The sequence below is a fragment of the Mytilus californianus genome, unplaced genomic scaffold, assembly GCF_021869535.1.
Source record: "Mytilus californianus isolate M0D057914Y unplaced genomic scaffold, xbMytCali1.0.p SCAF_6, whole genome shotgun sequence".
Taxonomy (NCBI): Eukaryota; Metazoa; Mollusca; class Bivalvia; order Mytilida; family Mytilidae; genus Mytilus; species Mytilus californianus.
The window spans coordinates 2539045-2566731 of NW_026262712.1; the positions used below are offsets into that span (position 1 = coordinate 2539045).

Genomic DNA, 27687 nt, shown 5'->3' on the forward strand with positions numbered 1-27687 from the left:
TTTGTTGGCGGGGTCACCGGACACATTTTTTAAACTAAATACCCCAATGATGATTGTGGCCAAGTTTGGTTTAATTTGGCCCAGTAGTTTCAGAGGAGAAGATTTTTGTAAAAGTTAATGACGACGGACGACGATGACGACGGACGACGGATGCCAAGTGATGAGAAAAGCTCACTTGGCCCTGTGGGCCAGGTGAGCTAAAAAAGGAAGTGTCTGTGTTCAAAGTACGAATTTCTTTAAATTTCATACTGACCATACTCAGGGTTATGAAACAAAACACTTCTTTTACCAATTAAGTCAAAACTATGTATACCTTTATAATTGTTTCACAATTCATTTTAATTTTATGCCTACTTAAATAAAGTTTTTCTGGTGTACATGCTGTACATAAACAAATGGATAACATGTGGACATTTTTATTCTGTATCTGTATTAAATATCTAGTGTTTGTTTAATTATCTTAAATCCTCTAATTAGCAGTAAACAATCATTAACAGAGGTTATAAAACTGCCAAAGGTCAGGTATTTAACTTTATCCCATTGTCAGTTAATTAGAGTGTTAAACAATCAGGTAACAATTTTAACGGAAATGCAGATGGGCATGAAATTCAGAAATTTTATTTTTAAAAAGGCTTCTATTTAGGGCATTTTTTAGACAATGGCGTCATCCAAAGAAGTGAAATAAAATGCTCCAAAGGGCGCAGCTTGATACGACCGCAGAGGTCGAACCCTGAACAGTTGGGGCAAGTATGGACACAACATTCAAGCTTGATACAGCTCTGAATTTGGATTGTGATTAAATATTTGACACAGCATAGGTTTCTGACACAGAATGAATGTGGTCTAAGAACTTAAAAATTTTAAATTGGACATTCAACTATTATGGTCCAATATCCAAAATCTAAATACATGGTTAGATTCAGCATATCAAAGAACCCCAAGAATTCAATTTTTGATGAAATCAAACAAAGTTTAATTTTGGACCCTTTTGACCTCAATGTGGACTAAGTTGATAATGGGGCCCAAAAATAAAAAATCTAAATACATGGTTAGATTCAGCATATCAAAGAACCCCATATATTCAATTTTTGTTGAAATCAAACAAAGTTTAATTTTGGACCCCGATTTGGACCAACTTGAAAACTGGGCCCATAATCAAAAATCTAAATACAAAAAATGGGACATAGTGTCAATATTCAGCATATCAAAGAATCCTAAGAATTCAATTTTTGTTAAAATCAAACTAAGTTTAATTTTGGACCCTTTGGACCTTAATGTAGACCAATTTGAAAACAGAACCAAAAATTAAGAATCTAAATACACAGTTAGATTCGGCATGTCAAAGAACCCCAATAATTCAATTTTTGATGAAATCAAACAAAGTTTAATTTTGGACCCTTTGGACCTCAATGTGGACCAATTTAAAAATGGGGCCCAAAATCCAAAAACTTAATACACGGTTAGAATCAGCATATTAAAGAACCCCAAGAATTCAAGAATAAAACCCCATTGAAATTGGTCAAGAAATAAGCAATTTATACGAAGTATCTTCTTTTGTACAATACTGTGCAATTGAATATTTCTTGCTATTGCGCAATACTGTACAATTGACAATTTCTTGCTATTGCGCAATATTGTGCTGTTGGATATTTCTTGCTATAGCGCAATACTGTGCAATTGAAGATTTCTTGCTATTGCGCAATACTGTGCAATTGAAGATTTCTTGCTATTGTGCAATACTGTGCAATTGAAAATTTCTTGCTATTGCACAATACTTATTTTATAATAATTTACACATCCTGTTTGGTGTGTATCTCCTACCATATCATTATTATTTGCTTTTAAATATAAAACAGAAATAACCAACTTAAAATGGAAAATTTTAAAAGAAAAAAAAAAGGAAAAAAAAAATCCCCCCCCCCCCAATTTTTTTGAACCCCCCTTATGATTCATCACCCCCAAACTCAATCCCAGCTTTCCCTTTGTGGTATGGTACCTTGCAGTACAATTTCAGAGAGATCCATACACTTGAACACAAGTTATTGTCTGGAAACTAGAAAAATGCTTATTTTTGGCCCCTTTTTGGCCCCTTATTCCTAAACGTTTTGGGCAATTACCCCCAAACTCAATTCCAGCTTTCCCTTTGTGATATGGAACCTTGTAGTACAATTTCAGAAAGATCCATACACTTACACACAAGTTATTGTCATGAAACTAAAAAAATGCTTGTTTTTTGCCCCTTTTTTGGCCCCTAATTCCTAATATTTTGAGGCAATTACCCCCAAAATTAATCCCAGCATTCCCTGTGTGATATGGAACCTTGTGGTACAATGTCAGAGAGATCCATACACTAACACACAAGTTATGTCTGGAAGTTACAAAAATGCTTATTTTTGGCCCCTTTTTGGCCCCTAATTCCTTAACTGTTGGTACCATAACCCCCAAAATCAATCCCAACCTTCCTTTTGTGGTATTGAACCTTATGGTAAAATTTCATAGAGATCCATTCGCTTAAACTAAAGTTAGAGTGCGAAAACCAATGTGTCTTCTGACGACGCCGGACGACGCCAGACGACGACGACGACGACGACGCCAACGTCATACCAATATACGACCAAAAAATTTTCAATTTTTGCAGTCGTATAAAAAGGGCATGGCGTCATTTATTAAGACAGAATAAAATGCTCCGCAGGGCGCAGCTTGATACAACCGCAGAGGTCGAACCCTGAACAGTTGGGGCAAGTATGGACACAACATTCAAGCTTGATACAGCTTTGCATTTGGATTGTGATTAAATATTTGACACAGCATAAATTTCTGACACAGAATGAATGTGGTCTAAGAACTTAAAAATTTTAAATTGGACATTCACCTATTATGGTCCTATATCCAAAATCTAAATACATGGTTAGATTTAGCATATCAAAGAACCCCAAGAATTCAATTTTTGATGAAATCAAATAAAATTTAATTTTGGATCCTTTTGACCTCAATGTGGACAAAGTTGATAACAGGGCCCAAAAATTAAAAATCTAAATACATGGTTAGATTCAGCATATCAAAGAACCCCATATATTTAATTTTTGTTGAAATCAAACAAAGTTTAATTTTGGACCCAGATTTGGACCAACTTGAAAACTGGGCCCATAATCAAAAATCTAAATACATGTTTAGATTCAGCATATCAAAGAACCCTAAGAATTCAATTTTTGTTAAAATCAAACTAAGTTTAATTTTGGACCCTTTGGACCTTAATGTAGACCAATTTGAAAACGGAACCAAAAATTAGGAATCTAAATACACGGTTAGATTCGGCATATCAAAGAACCCCAATAATTCAATTTTTGATGAAATCAAACAAAGTTTAATTTTGGACCCTTTGGACCTCAATGTGGACCAATTTAAAAACGGGGCCCAAAATCCAAAAACTAAATACACGGTTAGATTCAGCATATTAAAGAACCCCAAGAATTCAAGAATAAAACCCCATTGAAATTGGTCAAGAAATAAGCAATTTATACGAAGTATCTTCTTTTGCACAATACTGTGCAATTAAATATTTCTTGCTATTGCGCAATACTGTACAATTGACAATTTCTTGCTATTGGGCAATATTGTGCTATTGGATATTTCTTGCTATTGCGCAATACTGTGCAATTGAAAATTCTTGCTATTGCGCAATACTGTGCAATTGAAGATTTCTTGCTATTGTGCAATACTGTGCAATTGAAAATCTCTTGCTATTGCACAATACTTTTTATATAATAATTTACACATCCTGTTTGGTGTGTATCTCCTACCATATCATTATTATTTGCTTTTAAATATAAATCAGAAATAACCAACTTAAAATGGAAAATTTTAAAAGAAAAAAAAAGGAAAAAAAGAAAAAAAAAGGAAAACAAAAAAAATCCCCCCCCCCAAAAATTTTTTGAACCCCCTTATGATTCATCACCCCCAAACTCAATCCCAGCCTTCCCTTTGTGGTATGGTACCTTGCAGTACAATTTCAGAGAGATCCATACACTTGAACACAAGTTATTGTCTGGAAACTAGGAAATGTGTTTTTTGGCCCCTTTTTGGCCCCAAATTCCTTATATATTGAGGCAATTACCCCCATCATCAATCCCAGCCTTCCCTTTGTGGTATGGTACCTTGCAGTACAATTTCAGAGAGATCCATACACTTACACACAAGTTATTGTCCTGAAACTAGAAAAATGCTTGTTTTTTGCCCCTTTTTGGCCCCTAATTCCTAAAATATTGAGGCAATTACCCCCATCATCAATTCCAGCTTTCCCTTTGTGGTATGGTACCTTGCAGTACAATTTCAGAGAGATCCATACACTTGAACACAAGTTATTGTCATGAAACTAGAAAAATGCTTGTTTTTTGCCCCTTTTTTGGCCCCTAATTCCTAAAATTTGGAGGCAATTACCCCCAAAATCAATCCCAGCATTCCCTTTGTGATATGGAACCTTGTGGTACAATGTCAGAGAGATCCATACACTAACACACAAGTTAAGTCTGGAAGTTACAAAAATGCTTATTTTTGGCCCCTTTTCGGCCCCTTATTCCTTTACTGTTGGTACCATAACCCCCAAAATCAATCCCAACCTTCCTTTTGTGGTATTGAACCTTGTGCTAAAATTTCATAGAGATCCATGCACTTAAACTAAAGTAAGAGTGCGAAAACCAATGTGTCTTCGGACGACGACGACGACATCGACGCCAACGTCATACCAATATACGACCACAAAAAATTTTTTTGCGGTCGTATAAAAAGGGCATGGCGTCATTTAATAATGGCATGGCGTCTATCCATGCTAAACATGCTTGGGGGAAACACTATAAGAACAAGAAATGATTGTAACAGGATGCTGTTACGAAGTCTCCCAAATGAAGCTCCCATAATTCGTAATTCCAAGGGTCGCCTGACATTGGGCAAAGTCCAGTGAAAATGAGTTTGGTCCAGTAAAGTTATATGCATTAGTGATGCTGGGGACTAACCCTGTATATCATTCAAATCATCTTGGCATGACAAACCAGAATATATATGGTTTAGGGGTGGGGATCTTGACCATTTACAAGATACTAGAACATTGGGGGTGGGGGGAACCCCTGGGGACTGACCCTATACGTCATTCAAATGTTCGAGACATGACGAACAGGAATATATATGGTTTAGTGGTGGGGATCTCGACCATTTACAAGATATTAGAACATTTGAATGATGTATAGGGTCAGTCCCCAGGGGTGGGGGGAACCCCAGCTGGGGACTGACCCTATACATCATTCAAATGTTTGAGACATGACGAACAGAAATATATATGGTTTAGGGGTGGGGATCTCGACCATTTACAAGATATTAGTACATTGCATTGGGGTGGGGGAACCCCTGGGGACGGACCCTATATGTCATTCAAATGTTCGAGACATGACAAACAGGAATATATATGTTTTAGGGGTGGGGATCTCGACCATTTACAAGATATTTGAACTTTCTCAAATGGCAGGGGGTCGGGATGACCCCTGGGGACTAACCCTGAATTTCATTCAAACTATATTCGCAAGACAAACCAGAATATATATGGTTTAGGGGTGGGGATCTATACCACTTACAAGATATTAGAACTTTCTTAAATGGCAGGGGTGGGGGTGACCCCTGGGGACTAACCCTGTAATTCATTTAATGTGCTTTATCATTTAGAACATTTTCAATTAGAAAGATTGTGTCTGTCACAAACAGTTTTCAATTTATAATCATTTGAAAATTTTAAAAAATAAAATCCCATAGGGTTCTATAGTAAAACCCTTCTTTCTTTTTGCCCCTCAAAGTACCCCTTTATAAACCCCCTTGCACAAACAAAACCCTGATTGCACCACTAGACATGTTAGTCTAACATATTGTGAAACCCTAAGTTAATCTGACAAGCGGTTTTGTAGAACAGGTGCGGACAAGTTCAAATTTAAAAGACGCGGAAGAGGAAGATCTAGAGGAAGAAGAAGAAGAAGAACTGGATTTGTAATTGCTAGCAATAACGGATGGTACCCTTCCCCCATTGGCAGGCGATCGGCAGCCATTTCTAAAATTCCAAAGTCAAAGAGCGCATCTACACATGCAAATTATCATTTATGTAAAGTTTCATTAAGTTTTAGAGGATTTTGAAATTTTTAAAATTTTTGCTGTTTCCATGGTAACGGCGGCCATTTTGGAAATTCCAAAGTGGAACATCTTATCTACATATGCCAGTTATCGTTACTGTAAATTTCAGAAAGTTTGGAGCATTTCAAATTTGTTGAAATTTTTTATGTTTCCATGGTAATGATAGATATTTCTAAAATTCCAAAAGCAGACGCCACATTGGCACATGCCATGTTACATATCAATACAGTTTCATTGATCTCTATGAAATATTCCTAAAGAAAATGTAGCTTTTATGTATTTTTCCATAGGCTCAATGTTAAACTTTCGCCCTGTTTCCATGACAATGGCAGCCATTTTGGAACTTCTTAATATTGCATGCACATCTAGGCATATCAGGTGACACTTCCATAAAGTTTCATCCACTTGGGTCTTATAATGAAGGATTTAGAATTTTGAAAATTTTTCACATTTTTGCAGTTTGCATGGAAACGGTCGCCATCTTGAACCATTCCATGCTTCGTGCACAACTTCACATGGGAGTCCTCAATATAGTAGAGTTCCATCAACATTGGTCCATTGGATTTCGAAAAGTCGTGCGAACAAAATGTGTGGAAGAAAAATAACTAGATTTGCAATTGCTAGCAATAAAGGATGGCACCCTTCCCCCATTGCCAGGGTAACGGCAGCCATTTTGAAAATTCCAAAGTCAAAGAGTGCATCTACACATGCTGATTAACATTTTTGTAAAGTTTCAATAAGTTTGGAGCATTTTGAAATTTTTTTGAAATTTTTGCAGTTTCCATGGTAACGGCGGCCATTTTGAAATTCCAAAGTCAAACTGCAAATCAGCACATGCCAGTTACCATTTCTGTGAAGTTTCTATCCATTTGGTACACTTTGATTTTTTTCGCATTTTTGCTGTTTCCATGGAAACGGCGGCCATCTTGGACCATTCCATACCAAGGTGCACAACTTAGGGGTCTTCATTATAGTAAAGTTCCATCAACATCGGTCCATTAAATTCCTAGAAACACGATGGACAAAATGTGTGGAAGAAGAATAATAACTAGAGGCTCTCAAGAGCCTGTGTCGCTCACCTGATTCTACTTTGGTTTTGGAAATCATGTAAAAATAGATTAAAATCATAACAGATACCCTAATAATGAGTGAGGCCAAATTTGGTTTAATATTGGTCCTGTAATTTGATAAAAAATCCTGGTGGCCATCTTGAACAGTAAATCAGCAACAAAGTAGCAAAACTTCATCAGCACCTCATAAGAAACATTTATGACAGGTTTTGGTTTCATTCCATTCAGTGCACCTCTAGAAGAAGCATTTGAATGTATTTCCCATAGGGTCTTATGTTAAAGGAAGTCCCCCCATTGGCGGCCATCATGGATGAAGGATCCGCTTCAAAGTAACAAAACTTAGTCAGCACCTCATAAGGAACATTCATGCCATGTTTGGTTTCAATCCATTCAGTATGTGGTTCTCTAAAAGAAGACATTTGTATGTATTGTCCATAGGGTCCTTTGTTAAACATTGTCCCCATCTGGCGGCCATTGTGGATGAAGGATCAGCTTCAAAGTAACAACATTTGGTCAGCACCTCAAAAGGAACATGCATGCCATGTTTGGTTTCATTCCGTTCAATGGTTCTCTAAAAGAAAACATTTGTATGTATTTCTCATAGGGTCCTATGTTAAACTAAGTCCTCTGCTGGCGGCCATCTTAGATTATGGATCGACTTCATAGTTTCAACACTTGGTCAGCACCTCATAAGGAACATTCATGCCATGTTTGGTTTCATTGCATTCAGTGGTTCTCTAAAAGAAGACATTTGTATGTATTTCCCATAGGGTCCTATGTTAAACTAAGTCCCCCACTGGCGGCCATCTTGGATTATGGATCTGCTTCAAAGTAACAACACTTGGTCAGCACCTCATAAGGAACATTCATGTCATGTTTGGTTTCATTCCATTCAGTGGTTCTCTAAAAGAAGACATTTGTATGTATTTCCCATAGGGTCCAATGTTAAACTAAGTCCCCCGCTGCCGGCCATCTTGGATAATGGATCCGCTTCAAAGTAACAACACTTGGTCAGCACCTCATAAGGAACGTTCATGCCATGTTTGGTTTCATTCCATTCAGTGGTTCTCTAGAAGAAGTTCAAAATGTAAAAAGTTAACGACGACGACAGACGACGGACACCAAGTGATGAGAAAAGCTCACTTGGCCCTTCGGGCCAGGTGAGCTAAAAATAAGAAAAAAAAAAAAGAAACGTAGAATAACAATACGTCACCCCAACTCAGTTGAGGGTGCCATAATAATAATAATAATAAGAACTGAGCAAAAACAATAAGTCTTCCCAAACTTCGTTTGGGAGACTTAATAAAGGCACTTGTTAAGTGCTCCTATGAAAGGAGGATTACAAGAAGTAATAAAAACTGCTTTGCTGAGCGCAGCTGGATACGCCCGCAGAGGTCCAACCCTGAACAGTTGGGGCAAAAATGGACACAATATTCAAGCTTGATACAGGTCTGAATTTGGATTGTAATTAAATATTTGACATATTACAGGTTTCTGAATAAATGTAGTCAAAGAACTTGAAATTGGTTATATGAATTGAATTTATATTCAATTAAAGATTTCTTGCTGTTGTGCAATACACTGTGCTGTTGCGCAATACTTAGTAAACTGTTGTCAGACTATAAACAAATAAAGTTCAATTAATTCTCAATGTCATATTAGAAATTTATGAAAATCAAAAGGGAGCTTACATCAATAGATATAAACAATTCACCAAAGTTTCATGAGAATTGCTGACAGCATTTTTGAGTTATTGTCCGAAAACTGGAAAATCCCCCCTATTTTAATGAATAAAACCCCATAACTCAGAAATGTCAAATGTAAAATTTATAAAATTCTAAAGGGAGCTTACTTAAATAGATATAAACAATTCACCATAGTTTCATAAGAACTGCTGAAAGCATTTTTGAGTTTTTGTCAGAAAACTGGAAAATCCCCCTTTTTTATGAATAAAACCCTGTAACTCGGAAACGTAAAATCAAAAATTTATAAAAATCAAAAGGGACCTCATGTCAATAAATATAAACAATTCACCTCAATTTCTTGCAAGTTGGTGAAAGCATTCTTGAGTTATTGTCCAAAAACTGGAAAATCCCCCTTTTTTTAATGAATAAAACCCCATAACTCAGAAACGTAAAATTCAAAATTTATAAAAAACGAAAGGGAGCTCACGTCAATAGATATAAACAATTCACCAAAGTTTTATGCAAATTGGTGAAAGCGTTTTTGAGTTAATGTCCGACATGTTGACGACGGACGGACAGACGGACGGACGGACAGACGGACAACGGTATACCATAATACGTCCCGTAAACGGGCGTATAAAAACAGGAAGTGATGTAAATTTGTTTATGTTCAAAATACGAATTTCTTTAAATTTCAAGGTTATGAAACAAAACAATTTTACCAATTTAGTCAAAACTAAGCATATAGATATAGGAAGATGTGGTTTGAGTTTAAAACTGTTTAACATTTTATTTTTATTTTATGCCTACTTAAACAAGAATTCTGAGAGTATTGCATGGCAATACATAGTCCCCTACCGGGTAAAAATTCATTATACTGGAACAAAATGCTAACTTGTTATATAACTTGTCATGGTGTAAACAAAAAGAAAATATCAAGTCAATATCTTCAAGCATGACTAAAAACAGTGTGGAAAACTGAATATATGAGTGAATTTTTTCAAGTCCAAGGACCATAACTCTGCACAAAATTATCAGACCGAAACAAAAATTTGAGCTTGATCTGTAACTTGTCATGATAAAACTATTTACCACTTGTCAATCAATATCTTCAAGCATGATGAAAAAAAGTGTGGAAAACCTATAACACTCTAACATTAGATATGATGTAATACAATGTATATCTATTTTCAAATTACAATCAAATACAACTAGATATCATTGAGATGGGAGCCATCTCTGTGGGCCCCGCTGTGAATAATGTGTGGTAAAAAATTTGTATCTTTATCATTGGACATGGGGTTGTCAACTGAAACCGAAGTTTATGAACTTGACCTTTGACCTAGGAAGTTGTACATACATTATGACACACCCTCTGGTGTTGGTTTATATACATGTCAAGTATAAACTTTGAAATCATAACGGTTCTCAAGATATAGAGTGGACACTATCTTTACCATAGGACATGGGGTTGTCAACTAAAACCAAAGTTTTTGACCTTGACCTTTGACCTAGGAAGTTGTACATACATTATGTCACACCCTCTGGTGTTGGTTTATATACATGTAAAGTATAAACTTTGAAATCATAACGGTTCTCAAGATATAGAGCGGACACGATCTTTACCATAGGACATGGGGTTGTCAACTAAAACCAAAGTTTTTGACCTTGACCTTTGACCTAGGAAGTTGTACATACATTATGACACACCGTTGGTTAATATACATGTCAAGTATAAACTTTGAAATCATAACGGTTCTCTAGATATAGAGCGGACACAATTTGTTACCGACACAATTTGTTACGGACGGACAGACAAACGGAGGGACAGACTGATCACTATAGGGCGTCCGCCATTCGGCGGGGCCCTAATTAATAGTTCCAAATATTTTTTCTTTTATTTGTCACAAACTAATATAGATTTGTAACTTACCTATAAAATGTCAACAACTTTTATCTACACAATGTAATGTAATGAAATATATACCTTAATAAAAATAGATTATTATCTAATTAAAGGATTTCACTTAATAAAAAAAAATATATATATATATACATGTAGCATTCAGAAAATTAGTTTATACAAAATAACATATAAACCTGCCACAAAATTCCTCAAACAATTTACCAAAGAATGTTTTTTTAAAAATGAGTTATCTCCCTTTGTACAGATTATATGGTTTAACATAGTACTCTAACATTAGTTATGGAGTTTTTTTATGGACCATAACTCTAGACTAAATTATCAGACCGGAACAAAATTCGAACTTGATCTATAACTTGTCATGATAAAACTATATACCAACAAGAAATGATTGTAACAGGATGCTGTTACGAAGTCTCCCAAACGAAGCTCCCATAATTCGTAATTCCCAGTGTCGCCTGACATTGGACAAAGTTCAGTGAAAATTGGTTTGGTCCAGTAAAGTTATATGCATTAGTGATGCATGGGGACTAACCCTGTTTATCATTCAAATCATCTTGGCATGACAAACCAGAATATATATGGTTTAGAGGAGGGGATCTCGACCATTTAAAAGATACTAGAACATTGGGGTGGGGGGAACCCCTGGGGACTGACCCTATACATCATTCAAATGTTCGAGACACGACGAACATGAATATATATGGTTTAGGGGTGTGGATCTCGACCATTTACAAGATATTAGAACTTTCTCAAATGGCAGGGGGTGGGGGTGACCCCTGGGGACTAACCCTGTATTTCATTTGATGTGCTTTATCATGACAAACCAGAATATATATGGTTTAGGGGTGGGGATCTCGACCATTTACAAGATATTAGAACTTTCTCAAATGGCAGGGGGTCGGGATGACCCGTGGGGACTAACCCTGTATATCATTCAAACCATCTTCGCATGACAAACCAGAATATATATGGTTTAGGGGTGGGGATCTTGATCACTTACAAGATATTAGAACTTTCTTAAATGGCAGGGGGTGGGGGTGACCCCTGGGGACTAACCCTGTATATCATTCAAACCATCTTAGCATGACAAACCAGAATATATATGGTTTAGGGGTGGGGATCTCAACCATTTACAAGATATTAGAACTTTCTCAGATGGCAGGGGGTCGGGATGACCCCTGGGGACTAACCCTGTATATCATTCAAACCATCTTCGCATGACAAACCAGAATATATATGGTTTAGGGGTGGGGATCTTGACCACTTACAAGATATTAGAACTTTCTTAAATGGCAGGGGTGGGGGTGACCCCTGGGGACTAACCCTGTATTTCATTTGATTTGCTTTATCATGACAAACAAGAATATATATGGTTTAGGGGTGGGGATCTCGACCATTTACAAGATATTAGAACTTTTTCAAATGGCAGGGGGTCGGGATGACCCCTGGGGACTAACTTTGTATATCATTCAAACCATCTTAGCATGACAAACAAGAATATATATGGTTTAGGGGTGGGGATCTTGACGACTTACAAGATATTAGAACTTTCTTAAATGGCATAGGGTAGGGGTGACCCCTGGGGACTAACCCTGTATTTCATTTGATTTGCTTTATCATGACAAACAAGAATATATATGGTTTAGGGGTGGGGATCTCGACCATTTACAAGATATTAGAACTTTCTCAAATGGCAGGGGGTCGGGATGACCCCTGGGGACTAACTTTGTACATCATTCAAACCATCTTAGCATGACAAACAAGAATATATATGGTTTAGGGGTGGGGATCTTGACCACTTACAAAGATATTAGAACTTTCTTGAATGGCATGGGGTGGGGGTGACCCCTGGAGACTAACCCTGTATTTCATTTCATGTGCTTTATCATGACAAACCAGAATATGTATGGTTTAGGGGTGGGGATCTCGACCATTTACAAGATATAAGAACTTTTTCAAATGGCAGGGGGTCGGGATGACCCCTGGGGACTAACCCTGTATATCATTCAAACCATCTTAGCATGACAAACCAGAATATATATGGTTTAGGGGTGGGGATCTTGACCACTTACAAGGTATTAGAACATTCTTAAATGGCAGGGGTGGGGGTGACCCCTGGGGACTAACCCTGTATTTCATTTAATGGGTTTTATCATTTAGAACATTTTCAATTAAAAAGATTGTGTCTATCACAAACGGTTTTCAATTTATAATCATTTGAAAATTTTAAAAAATAAAATCCCATAGGGTTCTATAGTAAAACCCTCTTTTGTTTTTGCCCCTCAAAGTACCCCTTTATAAACCGCATTGCACAAACAAAACCCTGATTGCACCACTAGACATGTTAGTCTAACATATTGTGAAATCCTAAGTTAATCTGACAAGCGGTTTTGGAGAACAGGTGCGGACAAGTTCAAATTTAAAAGCGGCGGAAGAGGAAGAGGAAGAAGAATAATAATAATAATAAGAACTGAGCAAAAACAATAAGTCTTCCCAAACTTCGTTTGGGAGACTTAAATATCAAATCAATATTTTCAAGAACGAAGAAAAAAAGTGTGGAAAGCTGAGTTGCCGGACTGACGGATGGACAGACTGACAGACGGACGGACGGACAGACAGACAGACAGAGTGCAAACCTAAAGTCCCCTTTGACTTCGTCATTAGGGGACTAATAAAGTTTTTCAGGTGAACATGATGTACAAATGGATAACATGTGGACATTTTCATTCTGTATTAAATATCTAGTATTTGTTTTATTATCTTTAATCCTCTAATTAGCAGTAAACAATCATTAACAGAGGTTATAAAACTGCCAAAGGCTAGGTATTTAACATTATGCCATTGTCAGTTAATTGGAGTGTTACACAATCAGGTAACAATTTTACCGGAAATGCCGATAGGCATGTAAATTATTTGAAAAGGCAGAGGGGTGCATTTTTTTCCTATGGAGGGCAGATGGGCGAGGGTAAGGGCACCAAGGGCAGGCGGGAACACTGGTTAATCCCTACACCATGTTAAATACTTGGTTCACATCATATCAAGTGAATTTTTGTTCTATATATGAATTTAGAATGTAGACATTTTTTGTTAATAAAGATATTGAATAATAAAAAACAATCAGTTTTAAGAAAACTGTTTTTATTCACTAAATATATTAATATAAAGGTTAGTCCCTCCATGTAAATGTAAAGCACCAGACTGATTCTTCATATTTAGTTTAACCGTTGATTATACAGGTATGTCATCATAAAATTGTACTTCATTTTACATTATCGTACTGCATCTGTTTACCCTCAACTATTGTATTTGTATTTATATTGTAATTCTACTTTCTCTGTTGACTTGTATTTAGTTTTTAGAGAATAAAGTATCTATCTATCTAATAAGAATAAAACTAAATGTTACCTTTTTTGTTTTCACCCAAGGACTGCATCCTTGATCTATTAACCATTTTGTTGTATCAATCCGTCCATACTGAGCAGCATAATGTAAAGCTGTTTCTCCATCCTATAACAATATAAAAATATAAACATGTTAATGTTGTTTGATAATAAATCAAGAGAGGAGTCAAACAATTTATCTACATGTAAGAAATATAACATCGGGTAAGATAATAAATAATTATACTTGTGTATAAACTATTAAATGGTAGATTAAGATATATAAATTAAATATATATTTTCTGATTCAGTAAAACAAAACAGGTTAAAATAGTAAACTCTTAATCATATAAGTGTAACAAGATAAATAATAGCAACCCCCACTTTATATAATTCTGTCAAGTATTAGTTGTCCATCGAACCTGTCTGATTAACGTTGATTAAGTAGAATAATCAAATAGAAAAAAAAAACTTTTTTTCAAGTAACATTAAAATGAGTTATATTTTCTGATTCAGTACGACAAGACATAAAAAATAAGACCCCACTTTATATAATTCTGTCAAGTATTTGTTGTCCATCGAACCTGTCTGATTAACGTTGATTAAGTAGAATAATCAAATAGAAAAAAAAACTTTTTTTCAAGTAACATTAAAATGAGTTATATTTTCTGATTCAGTACGACAAGACATAAAAAATAAGACCCCACTTTATATAATTCTGTCAAGTATTTGTTATTTTTTAAAAGATGTTTTACGTTAGATCTGTAGAATTAACATTAACTGACTAAAGATGTTAACACAACTTTTTCTCATCAACTTCTCATTAAAATCAAATGTTAACAAAATCATTTTTTGTCAGGAAACAAAATAAAACCTTTACTATCTGATTCAGTTCTGTGTTACGAATAAAATGAGACCCCACTTTATATAATTCTAACAAATATTTGTTGTCCATTAAACCTGTCTGATTAACAACATGATTTTGTGTAGATTCTGTATAAAGTGAAGTTTTGTCAGAGTAAGGTCATTATATCTATCATTACCTCGTCTGTGACTTCTAACTGACTGCCGTGAGTGGCCAGGTACGTCACCACCTCCAGGTGTCCTCCCAAGGCAGCCAACATTAATGGTGTCCTTTCCCACTGTAATATCAACATATAACAGACATCAAAACTTGTGTCATAAACTGGACAATGTTGTGTAATAAATATAAACAAAATATATATCACATGAATCAGTGGTCAAAACTGAATAAAATGACCAGTCACACTTGTATTTATATTCTACATAAACAACAAATAAACAACATGTTTTATTGTGAGATGTCAGAACTTCCATCAAAACAGATTAAAAAAAAAAACTTTTTTCAAGAAACATTAAAACGAGTTATATTTTCTGATTCAGTACGAAGAGACAAGAAAAATAAGACCCCACTTTATATAATTCTGTCAAATATTTGTTATTTTTAAAAGATGTTTTACATTAGATCTGTAGAATTAACATTATCTGACTAAAGATGTTAACACAACTTTTTCTCATCAACTTCTCATTAAAAACAGATGTTTACAAAATAATTTTTCGACAAGAAACAAAATAAAACCTTTACTATCTGATTCAGTTCTGTGTTACGAATAAAATGAGACCCCACTTTATATAATTCTAACAAATATTTGTTGTCCATTAAACCTGTCTGATTAACAACATGATTTTGTGTAGATTCTGTATAAAATGAAGTTTTGTCAGAGTAAGTAGATTATATCTATCATTACCATGGGGTCTCTGACTTCTAACTGACTGCCGTGAGTGAACAGGTACGTCACCACCTCCAGGTGTCCTTCCCAGGCAGCCAACATTAATGGTGTACTTCCATCCTGTAATATCAACATATAACAGACATCAAAACTTGTGTCATAAACTGGACAATGTTGTGTAATAAATATAAACAAAATATATATCACATGAATCAGTGGTCAAAACTGAATAAAATGACCAGTCACACTTGTATTTATATTCTACATAAACAACAAATAAACAACATGTTTTATTGTGAGATGTCAAAACTTCCATCAGAACTGTCAGGTTAAAAAAAAAACTTTTTTCTAGAAAATTAAATAATATTTATATCAATGGACTCAGCTGGACAAGACAATTAAAATGAGACCCCACTTTATATAATTCTAACAAGTATTTGTTGTCCATTAAACTGTCCGATTAATGATATGATTTTATGTTGATTCTGAAGAATGATCAAAGTTAAAAAAAAAAAAAATTTCAAGAAATATAAAACGAGTTATATTTTCTGATTCAGTACGAAGAGACAAGAAAAATAAGACCCCACTTTATATAATTCTGTTAAATATTTGTTATTTTTAAAAGATGTTTTACATTAGATCTGTAGAATTAACATTATCTGACTAAAGATGTTAACACAACTTTTTCTCTTTAACTTCTCATTAAAATCAGATGTTTACAAAATAATTTTTCGTCAAGAAACAAAATAAAACCTTTACTATCTGATTCAGTTCTGTGTTACGAATAAAATGAGACCCCACTTTATATAATTCTAACAAATATTTGTTGTCCATTAAACCTGTCAGATTAACAACATGATTTTGTGTAGATTCTGTATAAAGTGAATTTTTGTCAGAGTAAGTAGATTATATCTATCATTACCCAGTCTGTGACTTCTAACTGACTGCCGTGAGTGACCAGGTACGTCACCACCTCCAGGTGTCCTCTCTCAGCAGCCAACATTAATGGTGTCATTCCTCTCTGTAATATCAACATATAACAGACATCAAAACTTATGTCATAAACTGGACAATGTTGTGTAATAAATATAAACAAAATATATATCACATGAATCAGTGGTCAAAACTGAATAAAATGACCAGTCACACTTGTATTTATATTCTACATAAACAACAAATAAACAACATGTTTTATTGTCAGATGTCAGAACTTCCATCAGAACTGTCAGGTTAAAACATTTTTTTTTACAAGAAACGTAAACAATATTTATATCAATGGACTCAGCTGGACAAGACAATTAAAATGAGACCCCACTTTATATAATTCTAACAAATATTTGTTGTCCATTAAATCTGTCTGATTAACAATAATTAAGTAGAATGATCAAAGTTAAAAAAAAACTTTTTTCAAGAAACATAAAAATGAGTTATATTTTCTGATTCAGTACGAAGAGACAAGAAAAATAGGACCCCACTTTATATAATTCTGTCAAGTATTTGTTATTTTTAAAAGATGTTTTACATTAGATCTGTAGAATTAACATTATTTGACTAAAGATGTTAACACAACTTTTTCTCATCAACTTTTCAATAAAAATCAGATGTGAACAAAATAATTTTTCGTCAAGAAACAAAATAAAACGTTTACTATTTGATTCAGTTCTGTGTTACGAATAAAATGAGACCCCACTTTATATAATTCTAACAAATATTTTTTTGTTTATTAAATCTGTCTGATTAACAATGATGAATGATCAAAGTTAAAAAAAAATAATTTCAAGAAAAATAAAAAAGAGTTATATTTTCTAAGTCGGATTAATGAGACAGGAAAAATGAGACCCCACTTTATATAATTCTAACAAATATTTTTTGTTCATTAAACCTGTCTGATTAGCAGTATTTTGTGTTGATTCAGAATAATATTATGGTAATATAGCAATGGCATATGTTGTGTTGAGTATAAGTGAAGAACTTTAATAAGCCATGTCTGTATTTTTTTGTTTGCATTGTGCTATGTCACATGTTTTTGAGCAGTGTAAGAGTGTCATTGATATGTCACATGTTGGTGTTGAGTATAAGAGTGGTACGGCTAGGTTACACGATGGTGTTGAGTATAAGAGTGTCATTGCTATGTCACATGTTGGTGCTGAGTATCAGAGTGTCAATGATATGTCACATGTTGATGCTGAGTATCAAGAGTGTCATTGCTATGTCACATGTTGATGTTGAGTATACGAGTGGTATGGCTAGGTAACATGTTGGTGCTGAGTATAAGAGTGTCATTGCTATGTCACATGTTGATGCTGAGTATCAGAGTATCAATGCCATGTCACATGTTGATGCTGAGTATCAGAGTGGCATTGCTATGTCACATGTTGGTGTTGAGTATAAGAGTGGTATGGCTAGGTTACATGATGGTGTTGAGTATAAGTGTGTCATTGCTATGTCACATGTTGGTGCTGAGTATAAGAGTGTCATTGCTATGTCACATGTTGGTGCTGGGTATAAGAGTGTCATTGCTGTTGGTGTTGAGTATAAGTGTGTCATTGCTATGTCACATGTTGGTGCTGAGTATAAGAGTATCATTGCTATGTCACATGTTGGTGCTGAGCATAAGAGTGTCATTGCTATGTCACATGTTGGTGTTGAGTATATGAGTGTCATTGCTATGTCATGTGATGATGTTGAGTATAAGAATGTCATTGCTATGTCACATGTGTGTGCTGAGTATTAGAGTGTCATTTCTGTTTTTGTTGAGTATAAGTGTGTCATTGCTATGTCAAATGTTGGTGCTGAGTATAAGTGTATCATTGCTATGTCACATGTTGGTGCTGAGCATAAGAGTGTCATTGCTATGTCACATGTTGGTGTTGAGTATACGAGTGTCATTGCTATGCCACGTGTTGGTGTTGAGTATAAGTATGTCATTGCTATGTCACATGTTGGTGATGAGTATAAGAGTGTCATTGCTATGTCACGTGATGGTGTTGAGTATAAGAGTGTCATTGCTATGTCACATGTGTGTGCTGAGTATAAGAGTGTCATTTATGTTGGTGTTGAGTATAAGTGTGTCATCGCTATGTCAAATGTTGGTGTTCAGTATAAGTATGGCCTTGCTGTCACATGTGTCTGTTAAATATAAGAGTGTTATTGCTATGTCACATGTTGGTGCTGAGTATAAGTGTGTCATTGCTATGTCACATGTTGGTGTTGAGTATAATAGTGTCATTGCTATGTCACATGTTGGTACTGAGTATAAGAGTGTCAGTGATATGTCACAATTTGGTGTTGAGTATAAGAGTGCCATTGCTATGTCACATGTTGGTGTTGAGTATAAGAGTGTCACTGCTATGTCACATGTTGGTACTGAGTATAAGAGTGTCATTGTTATGTCACATGTTGGTACTGAGTATAAAAGTGTCATTGCTGTCACATGTTGGTGTTGAGTATAAGAGTGTCACTGCTATGTCACATGTTGGTACTGAGTATAAGAGTGTCATTGCTATGTCACATGTTGGTACTGAGTATAAGAGTGCCATTGCTATGTCACATATTGCTGTTGAGTATAAGAGTGTCAGTGATATGTCACAATTTGGTGTTGAGTATAAGAGTGTTTTGGTAATGTCACATGTTGGTGTAAGTATGTCATTGCTATGTCACATGTTACCCATGTCATGTTTAGTACAGGAGTGGTAAATGAATGCTGTATGATCAGATGTCATAATTCATGTTCAGTACAGGAGTGGTTAATGAATGTTGTATGATCAGGTGTCACATTTCATGTTCAGTACAGGAGTGGTAAATGAATGTTGTATGATCCAGAGTCACATGTCATGTTCAGTACAGGAGTGGTGACTGAATATTGCATGATCAGGTGTCACATATCATGTTCAGTTCAGGGGTGGTTAATGAATGTTGTATGATGTGGTGTCACATGTCATGTTCAGAAGAGGAGTGGTGGATGAATGTTGTATGATCAGGTGTCACATGTCATGTTCAGTACAGGAGTGGTGACTGAATATTGCATGATCAGGTGTCACATGTCATGTTCAGTACAGGAGTGGTGAATGAATGTTGTATGATGTGGTGTCACATGTCATGTTCAGTACAGGAGTGGTGAATGAATGTTGTATGATCAGGTGTCACTTGTCATGTTCAGTACAGGAGTGGTGAATGAATGTTGTATGATCAGGTGTCACTTGTCATGTTCAGTACAGTGAGGTAAATAAATGTTGAATGATCAGGTGTCACATGTCATGTTTAATACAGAAGTGGTAAATGATTGTTGTATGATTATGTGTCATGTCTTGTGTCATGATGATGCAAGATTTATGTAAAACCGAAGGAATTTTTTTGTAGAATACCATGAAAGTGTATGTTAAGTGTCATACAGTATAATAAAATAAATCACAATATTTCAGTTGTATGCAGTTAAGAAGTTAGGAAGTATCAGACGGCTACCCTTTGACATACACACTGGAGTGGTATTCGTCAGTGTAATGAAGTAAATCACAATATTTCAGTTGTATACAGTAAGTAAGTATCAGACAGCAACCCTTTAACATACAAACTGGAGTGGTATTCATCAGTATAACAACATGAATAAATTAAATCACAATATTTCAGTTATATACAGTTATATACAGTTAGGAAGTATCAGACAGCAACCCTCTGACATACAAACTGGAGTGGTATTCATCAGTGTAATGAAGTAAATCACAATATTTCAATTGTATGCAGTTAGGAAGTACCAGACAGCAACTCTCTAACATAAAAACTGGAGTGGTATTCATCAGTGTAATGAAGTATTTAAGGTTGTTTTTGGGGGGATCAAAACTGTGTAGTGTTTTAGGGGCTGTTGTTTGTCTTCTCCCTTGGCCATGGTGTTGCCTATTCTTCTACTACTTATGTGTTTTGATTGTCTATTCTTCTACTACTTGTGTGTTTTGATTGCCTATTCTTCTACTACTTATGTGTTTTGATTGTCTATTCTTCTACTACTTATGTGTTTTGATTGTCTATTCTTCTACTACTTATGTGTTTTGTCTATTCTTCTACTACTGATGTGTTTTGATTGTCTATTCTTCTACTACTTATGTGTTTTGATTGTCTATTCTTCTCCTACTTATGTGTTTTGTCTATTCTTCTACTACTTGTGTGTTTTGATTGTCTATTCTTCTACTACTGATGTGTTTTGTCTATTCTTCTACTACTTATGTGTTTTGATTGTCTATTCTTCTACTACTGATGTGTTTTGTCTATTCTTCTATTACTGATGTGTTTTGATTGTCTATTCTTCTACTACTGATGTGTTTTGTCTATTCTTCTACTACTTGTGTGTTTTGATTGTCTATTCTTCTATTACTGATGTGTTTTGATTGTCTATTCTTCTACTACTGATGTGTGTTTTGATTGTCTATTCTTCTACTACTTATGTGTTTTGATTGTCTAGTCTTCTACTACTGATGTGTGTTTTGATTGTCTATTCTTCTACTACTGATGTGTGTTTTGATTGTCTATTCTTCTACTACTGATGTGTGTTTTGATTGTCTATTCTTCTACTACTGATGTGTGTTTTGATTGTCTATTCTTCTACTACTGATGTGTGTTTTGATTGTCTAGTCTTCTACTACTGATGTGTGTTTTGATTGTCTAGTCTTCTACTACTGATGTGTGTTTTGATTGTCTATTCTTCTACTACTTATGTGTTTTGATTGTCTAGTCTTCTACTACTGATGTGTTTTGTCTATTCTTCTACTACTGATGTGTTTTGATTGTCTATTCTTCTACTACTTGTGTGTTTTGATTGTCTATTCTTCTACTACTGATGTGTTTTGTCTATTCTTCTACTACTGATGTGTTTTGATTGTCTATTCTTCTACTACTTGTGTGTTTTGATTGTCTATTCTTCTACTACTGATGTGTTTTGATTGTCTATTCTTCTACTACTGATGTGTTTTGTCTATTCTTCTATTACTGATGTGTTTTGATTGTCTATTCTTCTACTACTGATGTGTGTTTTGATTGTCTATTCTTCTACTACTTATGTGTTTTGTCTATTCTTCTACTACTTATGTGTTTTGTCTATTCTTCTACTACTTGTGTGTTTTGTCTATTCTTCTACTACTTGTGTGTTTTGATTGTCTATTCTTCTACTACTTATGTGTTTTGTCTATTCTTCTACTACTTGTGTGTTTTGTCTATTCTTCTACTACTTGTGTGTTTTGTCTATTCTTCTACTACTTGTGTGTTTTGTCTATTCTTCTACTACTTGTGTGTTTTGATTGTCTATTCTTCTACTACTTATGTGTTTTGATTGTCTATTCTCCTACTACTTATGTGTTTTGATTGTCTATTCTCCTACTACTTGTGTGTTTTGATTGTCTATTCTTCTACTACTTGTGTGTTTTGATTGTCTATTCTTCTACTACTGATGTGTTTTGATTGTCTATTCTTCTACTACTTGTGTGTTTTGATTGTCTATTCTCCTACTACTGATGTGTTTTGATTGTCTATTCTTCTATTACTTGTGTGTTTTGATTGTCTATTCTTCTACTACTTGTGTGTTTTGATTGTCTATTCTTCTACTACTTGTGTGTTTTGATTGTCTATTCTCCTACTACTGATGTGTTTTGATTGTCTATTCTTCTACTACTTGTGTGTTTTGATTGTCTATTCTTCTACTACTTGTGTGTTTTGATTGTCTATTCTTCTACTACTGATGTGTTTTGATTGTCTATTCTTCTACTACTGATGTGTTTTGATTGTCTATTCTTCTACTACTTGTGTGTTTTGATTGTCTATTCTTCTACTACTGATGTGTTTTGATTGTCTATTCTTCTACTACTTGTGTGTTTTGATTGTCTATTCTTCTACTACTGATGTGTTTTGATAGTCTATTCTTCTACTACTGATGTGTTTTGATTGTCTATTCTTCTACTACTTGTGTGTTTTGATTGTCTATTCTTCTACTCCTGATGTGTTTTGATTGTCTATTCTTCTACTACTTGTGTGTTTTGATTGTCTATTCTTCTACTACTGATGTGTTTTGATTGTCTATTCTTCTACTACTTATGTGTTTTGATTGTCTATTCTTCTGTGTGTGTTGAATACAAGAGCTGTATATATTTATGTTGTGTAATGATGTTTCTCACTGTGTGTGTTGAATACAAGAGCTGTATATATAGATGTTGTGTAATGATGTTTCTCACTGTGTGTGTTGAATAAAAGAGCTGTATATATTGATGTTGTGTAATGATGTTTCTCACTGTGTGTGTTGAATACAAGAACTGTATATATTGATGTTGTGTAATGATGTTTCTTACTGTGTGTGTTGAATACAAGAGCTGTATATATTGATGTTGTGTAATGATGTTTCTCACTGTGTGTGTTGAATACAAAAGCTGTATATATTGATGTTGTGTAATGATGTTTCTCACTGTGTGTGTTGAATACAAGAGCTGTATATATTGATGTTGTGTAATGATGTTTCTCACTCTGTGTGTTGAATACAAGAGCTGTATATATTGATGTTGTGTAATGATGTTTCTTACTGTGTGTGTTGAATACAAGAGCTGTATATATTTATGTTGTGTAATGATGTTTCTCACTGTGTGTGTTGAATACAAGAGCTGTATATATTGATGTTGTGTAATGATGTTTCTCACTGTGTGTGTTGAATACAAGAGCTGTATATATTGATGTTGTGTAATGATGTTTCTCACTCTGTGTGTTGAATACAAGAGCTGTATATATTGATGTTGTGTAATGATGTTTCTTACTGTGTGTGTTGAATACAAGAGCTGTATATATTGATGTTGTGTAATGATGTTTCTCACTCTGTGTGTTGAATACAAGAGCTGTATATATTGATGTTGTGCAATGATGTTTCTCACTGTGTGTGTTGAAAACGAGTTAAAATTGAGAATGGAAATGGGGAATGTGTCAAAGAGACAACAACCCGACCATAGAGCAGACAACAGCCGAAGGCCACCAATGGGTCTTCAATGCAGCGAGAAACTCCCGCACCCGGAGGCGTCCTTCAGCTGGCCCCTTAACAAATATGTATACTAGTTCAGTGATAATGGACGTCATACTAAACTCCAAATTATACACAAGAAACTAAAATTAAAAATGATACAAGACTAACAAAGGCCAGAGGCTCCTGACTTGGGACAGGCGCAAAAATGCGGCGGGGTTAAACATGTTTTTTGAGATCTCAACCCTCCCCCTATACCTCTAGCCAATGTAGAATTTTATATTGTATATATTGATGTTGTGTAATGATGTTTCTCACTGTGTGTGTTGAATACAAGAGCTGTATATATTGATGTTGTGTAATGATGTTTCTCACTGTGTGTGTTGAATACAAGAGCTGTATATATTGATGTTGTGTAATGATGTTTCTCACTGTGTGTGTTGAATACAAGAGCTGCATATATTGATGTTGTGTAATGATGTTTCTCACTGTGTGTGTTGAATACAAGAGCTGTATATATTGATGTTGTGTAATGATGTTTCTCACTGTGTGTGTTGAATACAAGAGCTGTATATATTGATGTTGTGTAATGATGTTTCTTACTGTGTGTGTTGAATACAAGAGCTGTATATATTGATGTTGTGTAATGATGTTTTTCACTGTGTGTGTTGAATACAAGAGTTGTATATATTGATGTTGTGTAATGATGTTTCACACTGTTTTTTGTGGAATAGAAGAGTTCTACCGGTATATACATTGGGATAGTGTAATGATTTTTCTTAATATTTAATAATGATTAATATAAGACAAGAGTATTTGCAATAACCAGAAATTTACATTGAATCACTGAACACTAATTACAAGGGTAATGTTTAACAGATCTATATTGTGTGTACTATATAATAAATAACTTTATGTGTGCTAAACATTTTACTTCACTTACCAAATCATCACGTTTACATTCCAAGTTAGCTTTGTTCTTTACACATAGTTCTACCTCTTTTATATTCCCCACCTCTGCAGCTGTAAGAAGTTTCTGTAAGCAAAACAAAGTTTTCACATTTTCCTCTGAACATAAAATGTATTATAAATGTAATAATTGAATTTAACAAGCTACATTTTTACAGTTAACAGTTTATACCAAACACAGTGATTACCAAGACGGAGTGAAATTGTTGTCTATAATTTCAGATTTTTTTTCTTCAGAAAAGTCTTTAGACAATTATGCATCAGTTTTGAGATCAGCCTTGGTTTTTTTGGGGGGGGGGTTCGTGTTGCTCTGGCTCTAGTTTTCTATGTAACGTTTTGAATACTTGTATTTTCATTGTTTTTCATTTTTTGTCATGAAGTCGTCAGTTTCTCTTTGACTTAAAATGAGTTGTGAATATCCTATGATATCTTACACTTCTTTTTTTTTTTGTCTCCTGGAATTTTGTATATTGAAATTCTTTTTTACTGTAGTCATTTTGATTTCTCCTATTCTCCCTCTGACTGACTCTGAGAATACTGCACACCTGTATCTTTATGTACAATTTGTAGACAACATAGGTCACATGACATAAGTCACATGACACTGACTGACTCTGAGAATACTGCACACCTGTATCTTTATGTACAATTTGTAGACAACATAGGTCACATGACCATTGACTTTAAAGAAGAAAATCTTACCTCATCCCAACTTGCCATTATATCCTGCAAAAGGAAAAGAAAACATTTTAACATGTTTGTATACAGGAGTTGTAATTTGATGTGGAATATTTTTAAGGGGCATTAACTACAAGAAACAAAAAAAACATAAAATAAGATTTTTTTTTTGATAAATCATCAGCGTAATCATTAAAATTAATGAAAATTTGATCGATTCTATTTTGTTAAAGTTTGTTAAAGGGGGTTCTACATTTGACCTCATTACAGTAAATAACACATTCAAAATAATATGCAATTTTTCAGCTGTGCATGTGGAGCAAATAATGGTTCAGTTAATATTTTCTTTTGTTACTGCAATTACCATCATCATGATTATATTGTGCTTTGTTATGTATCTAAAGAATAGAGCAAGCAATCGAGACTGGAAATTTTGTGAAATAAAGATGAAAGTACAAATATTAACATTGTACAATGACGATTGAAATTGACTATTGGAAGCCAACAGTAATTTTCTTTGTTATCACTTGCAGTACATTTATTATTCCAATTCGCATTTATTGGGCAGCAAAAGTATTCATTAAAAATTTAAGTCAGCTAATTGTCTAATCCATTGAACAGTATACGCTTTTAAATAAGCATTAGTAATTAATAGCAAAATGGCTGTTACACACTTGCGCTCTTCATGCGGCAAGGCACAATAGTTTATTAGCTTTACTTATATCAATACATTGTATAGCGTATAAATTGTGCAAGGTGACGTCAATGTACACATCAATAATGTCGCCACTAAAGGTTAAATTCCACAGGATATAGCTTGAAAACAATCACGGTTGCTAAGGACTTCCTTTACATCAATCCATTTGTTGTTCAATTTTGAATCATATATATACATATACCAATGTTAGAAAAAAATTCTGTGGATTAATGAAATAGAATAACTTGATCATGTAAAAATTCTTGCCAAATTTCACAACTCGAGTTTCTCTTATATATAATCTATTTATTTTTGGCATATTATATCCTACAGTAGTCTATAATCGGTCATCATGTTGGTTCGTTCGGAATTTGTTATTGTACTTATCACACGGGAAAACTCCACATTGACGTCACTACGCTAATACCAGCGTACAAAATTAGTGCAGAATACATTTTTTCTACTCTTCTAAACAAAACAAAAATTCTAAAGATATGTTTTCATTGTTATTCTAAAGTATTGTACACAAATGCCAATTTTCTAATGGCCGTTTCAAACCTGACTTCCGAATGCCTAAACACATTCCAGAACTTCGGAAAATCCCTCTTCCGGCCTCTGTTGCTTTGTTTACATTCCATTAAGCGTCATCAATCTTAATGCATACCAAACAGGCCAAGCAAATCGTATTTTTAAGAATTTCAAAATGGCAAGCACCTTACGTCTTACGCGATTTTCCCTCGAAAAAAACCCATCCAAATTGAAAGAAAAACTTTGGGAAACAAACGATAATCATGCCATATTTTTGTTCAGGAATATAGAGTAGGTTAATAAAAAACAATATACATATATTTTTCATATTGGTTCAATATAAAGAGATCGATATTCTGACCATAAGTAAATATTCATATAAAATTCCATTGATGTCAAATTTCATGGCTAATAATGAGGTTTCCTATTGAATAAACCCCCAATTTATTGCAAACTATTTCAAAGCAATATATATATCAAACAAACAAATAATATAATTGCCTTGTACTAAAAAAATCACCTAATTGACAGTAGAGCAATTTGATTGGATATAACGATTCAATGTGTCACGTGGTTTTGAAGCCATTATAATTTGAATGTAACCAACCGGGTCAGCTGCTCCAGTATGGAACAACATCGTACATTCAGTGAATGAAAAACAATTATGAGTAACCAAGTTTGACAATACACAGTAGTAAAAAAACAAAGCTAAGTCTACAGAAAACTAAAACAAAAAATGTCCTTAAGTGCACGACTTACCACCATTGCGGGATATTATTTTCAACATCTCATGTTTCAAAAAAGAAAACGGTTAACCCCTTTTTTATTTTATTTTCTGGTTTATTTTTACAAGCAGACT

General features: G+C 34.4%; 1 protein-coding gene across 1 annotated transcript in view; it reads right to left on the minus strand.

Moving 5' to 3' along the window:
• Window positions 1-27687, minus strand: part of LOC127705481 (uncharacterized) — a 166390-nt gene that overhangs the window by 67073 nt on the left and 71630 nt on the right. The window contains exons 3-6 of the mRNA XM_052209797.1: window positions 25628-25651; window positions 24900-24992; window positions 16901-16999; window positions 14253-14354 (exon numbers count right to left, since the gene is read on the minus strand). Of these exons, the coding sequence (XP_052065757.1) occupies window positions 14253-14354; window positions 16901-16999; window positions 24900-24992; window positions 25628-25645 (312 nt within the window). The 5' untranslated portion in view covers window positions 25646-25651. The remainder of the gene's footprint in view (window positions 1-14252; window positions 14355-16900; window positions 17000-24899; window positions 24993-25627; window positions 25652-27687) is intronic.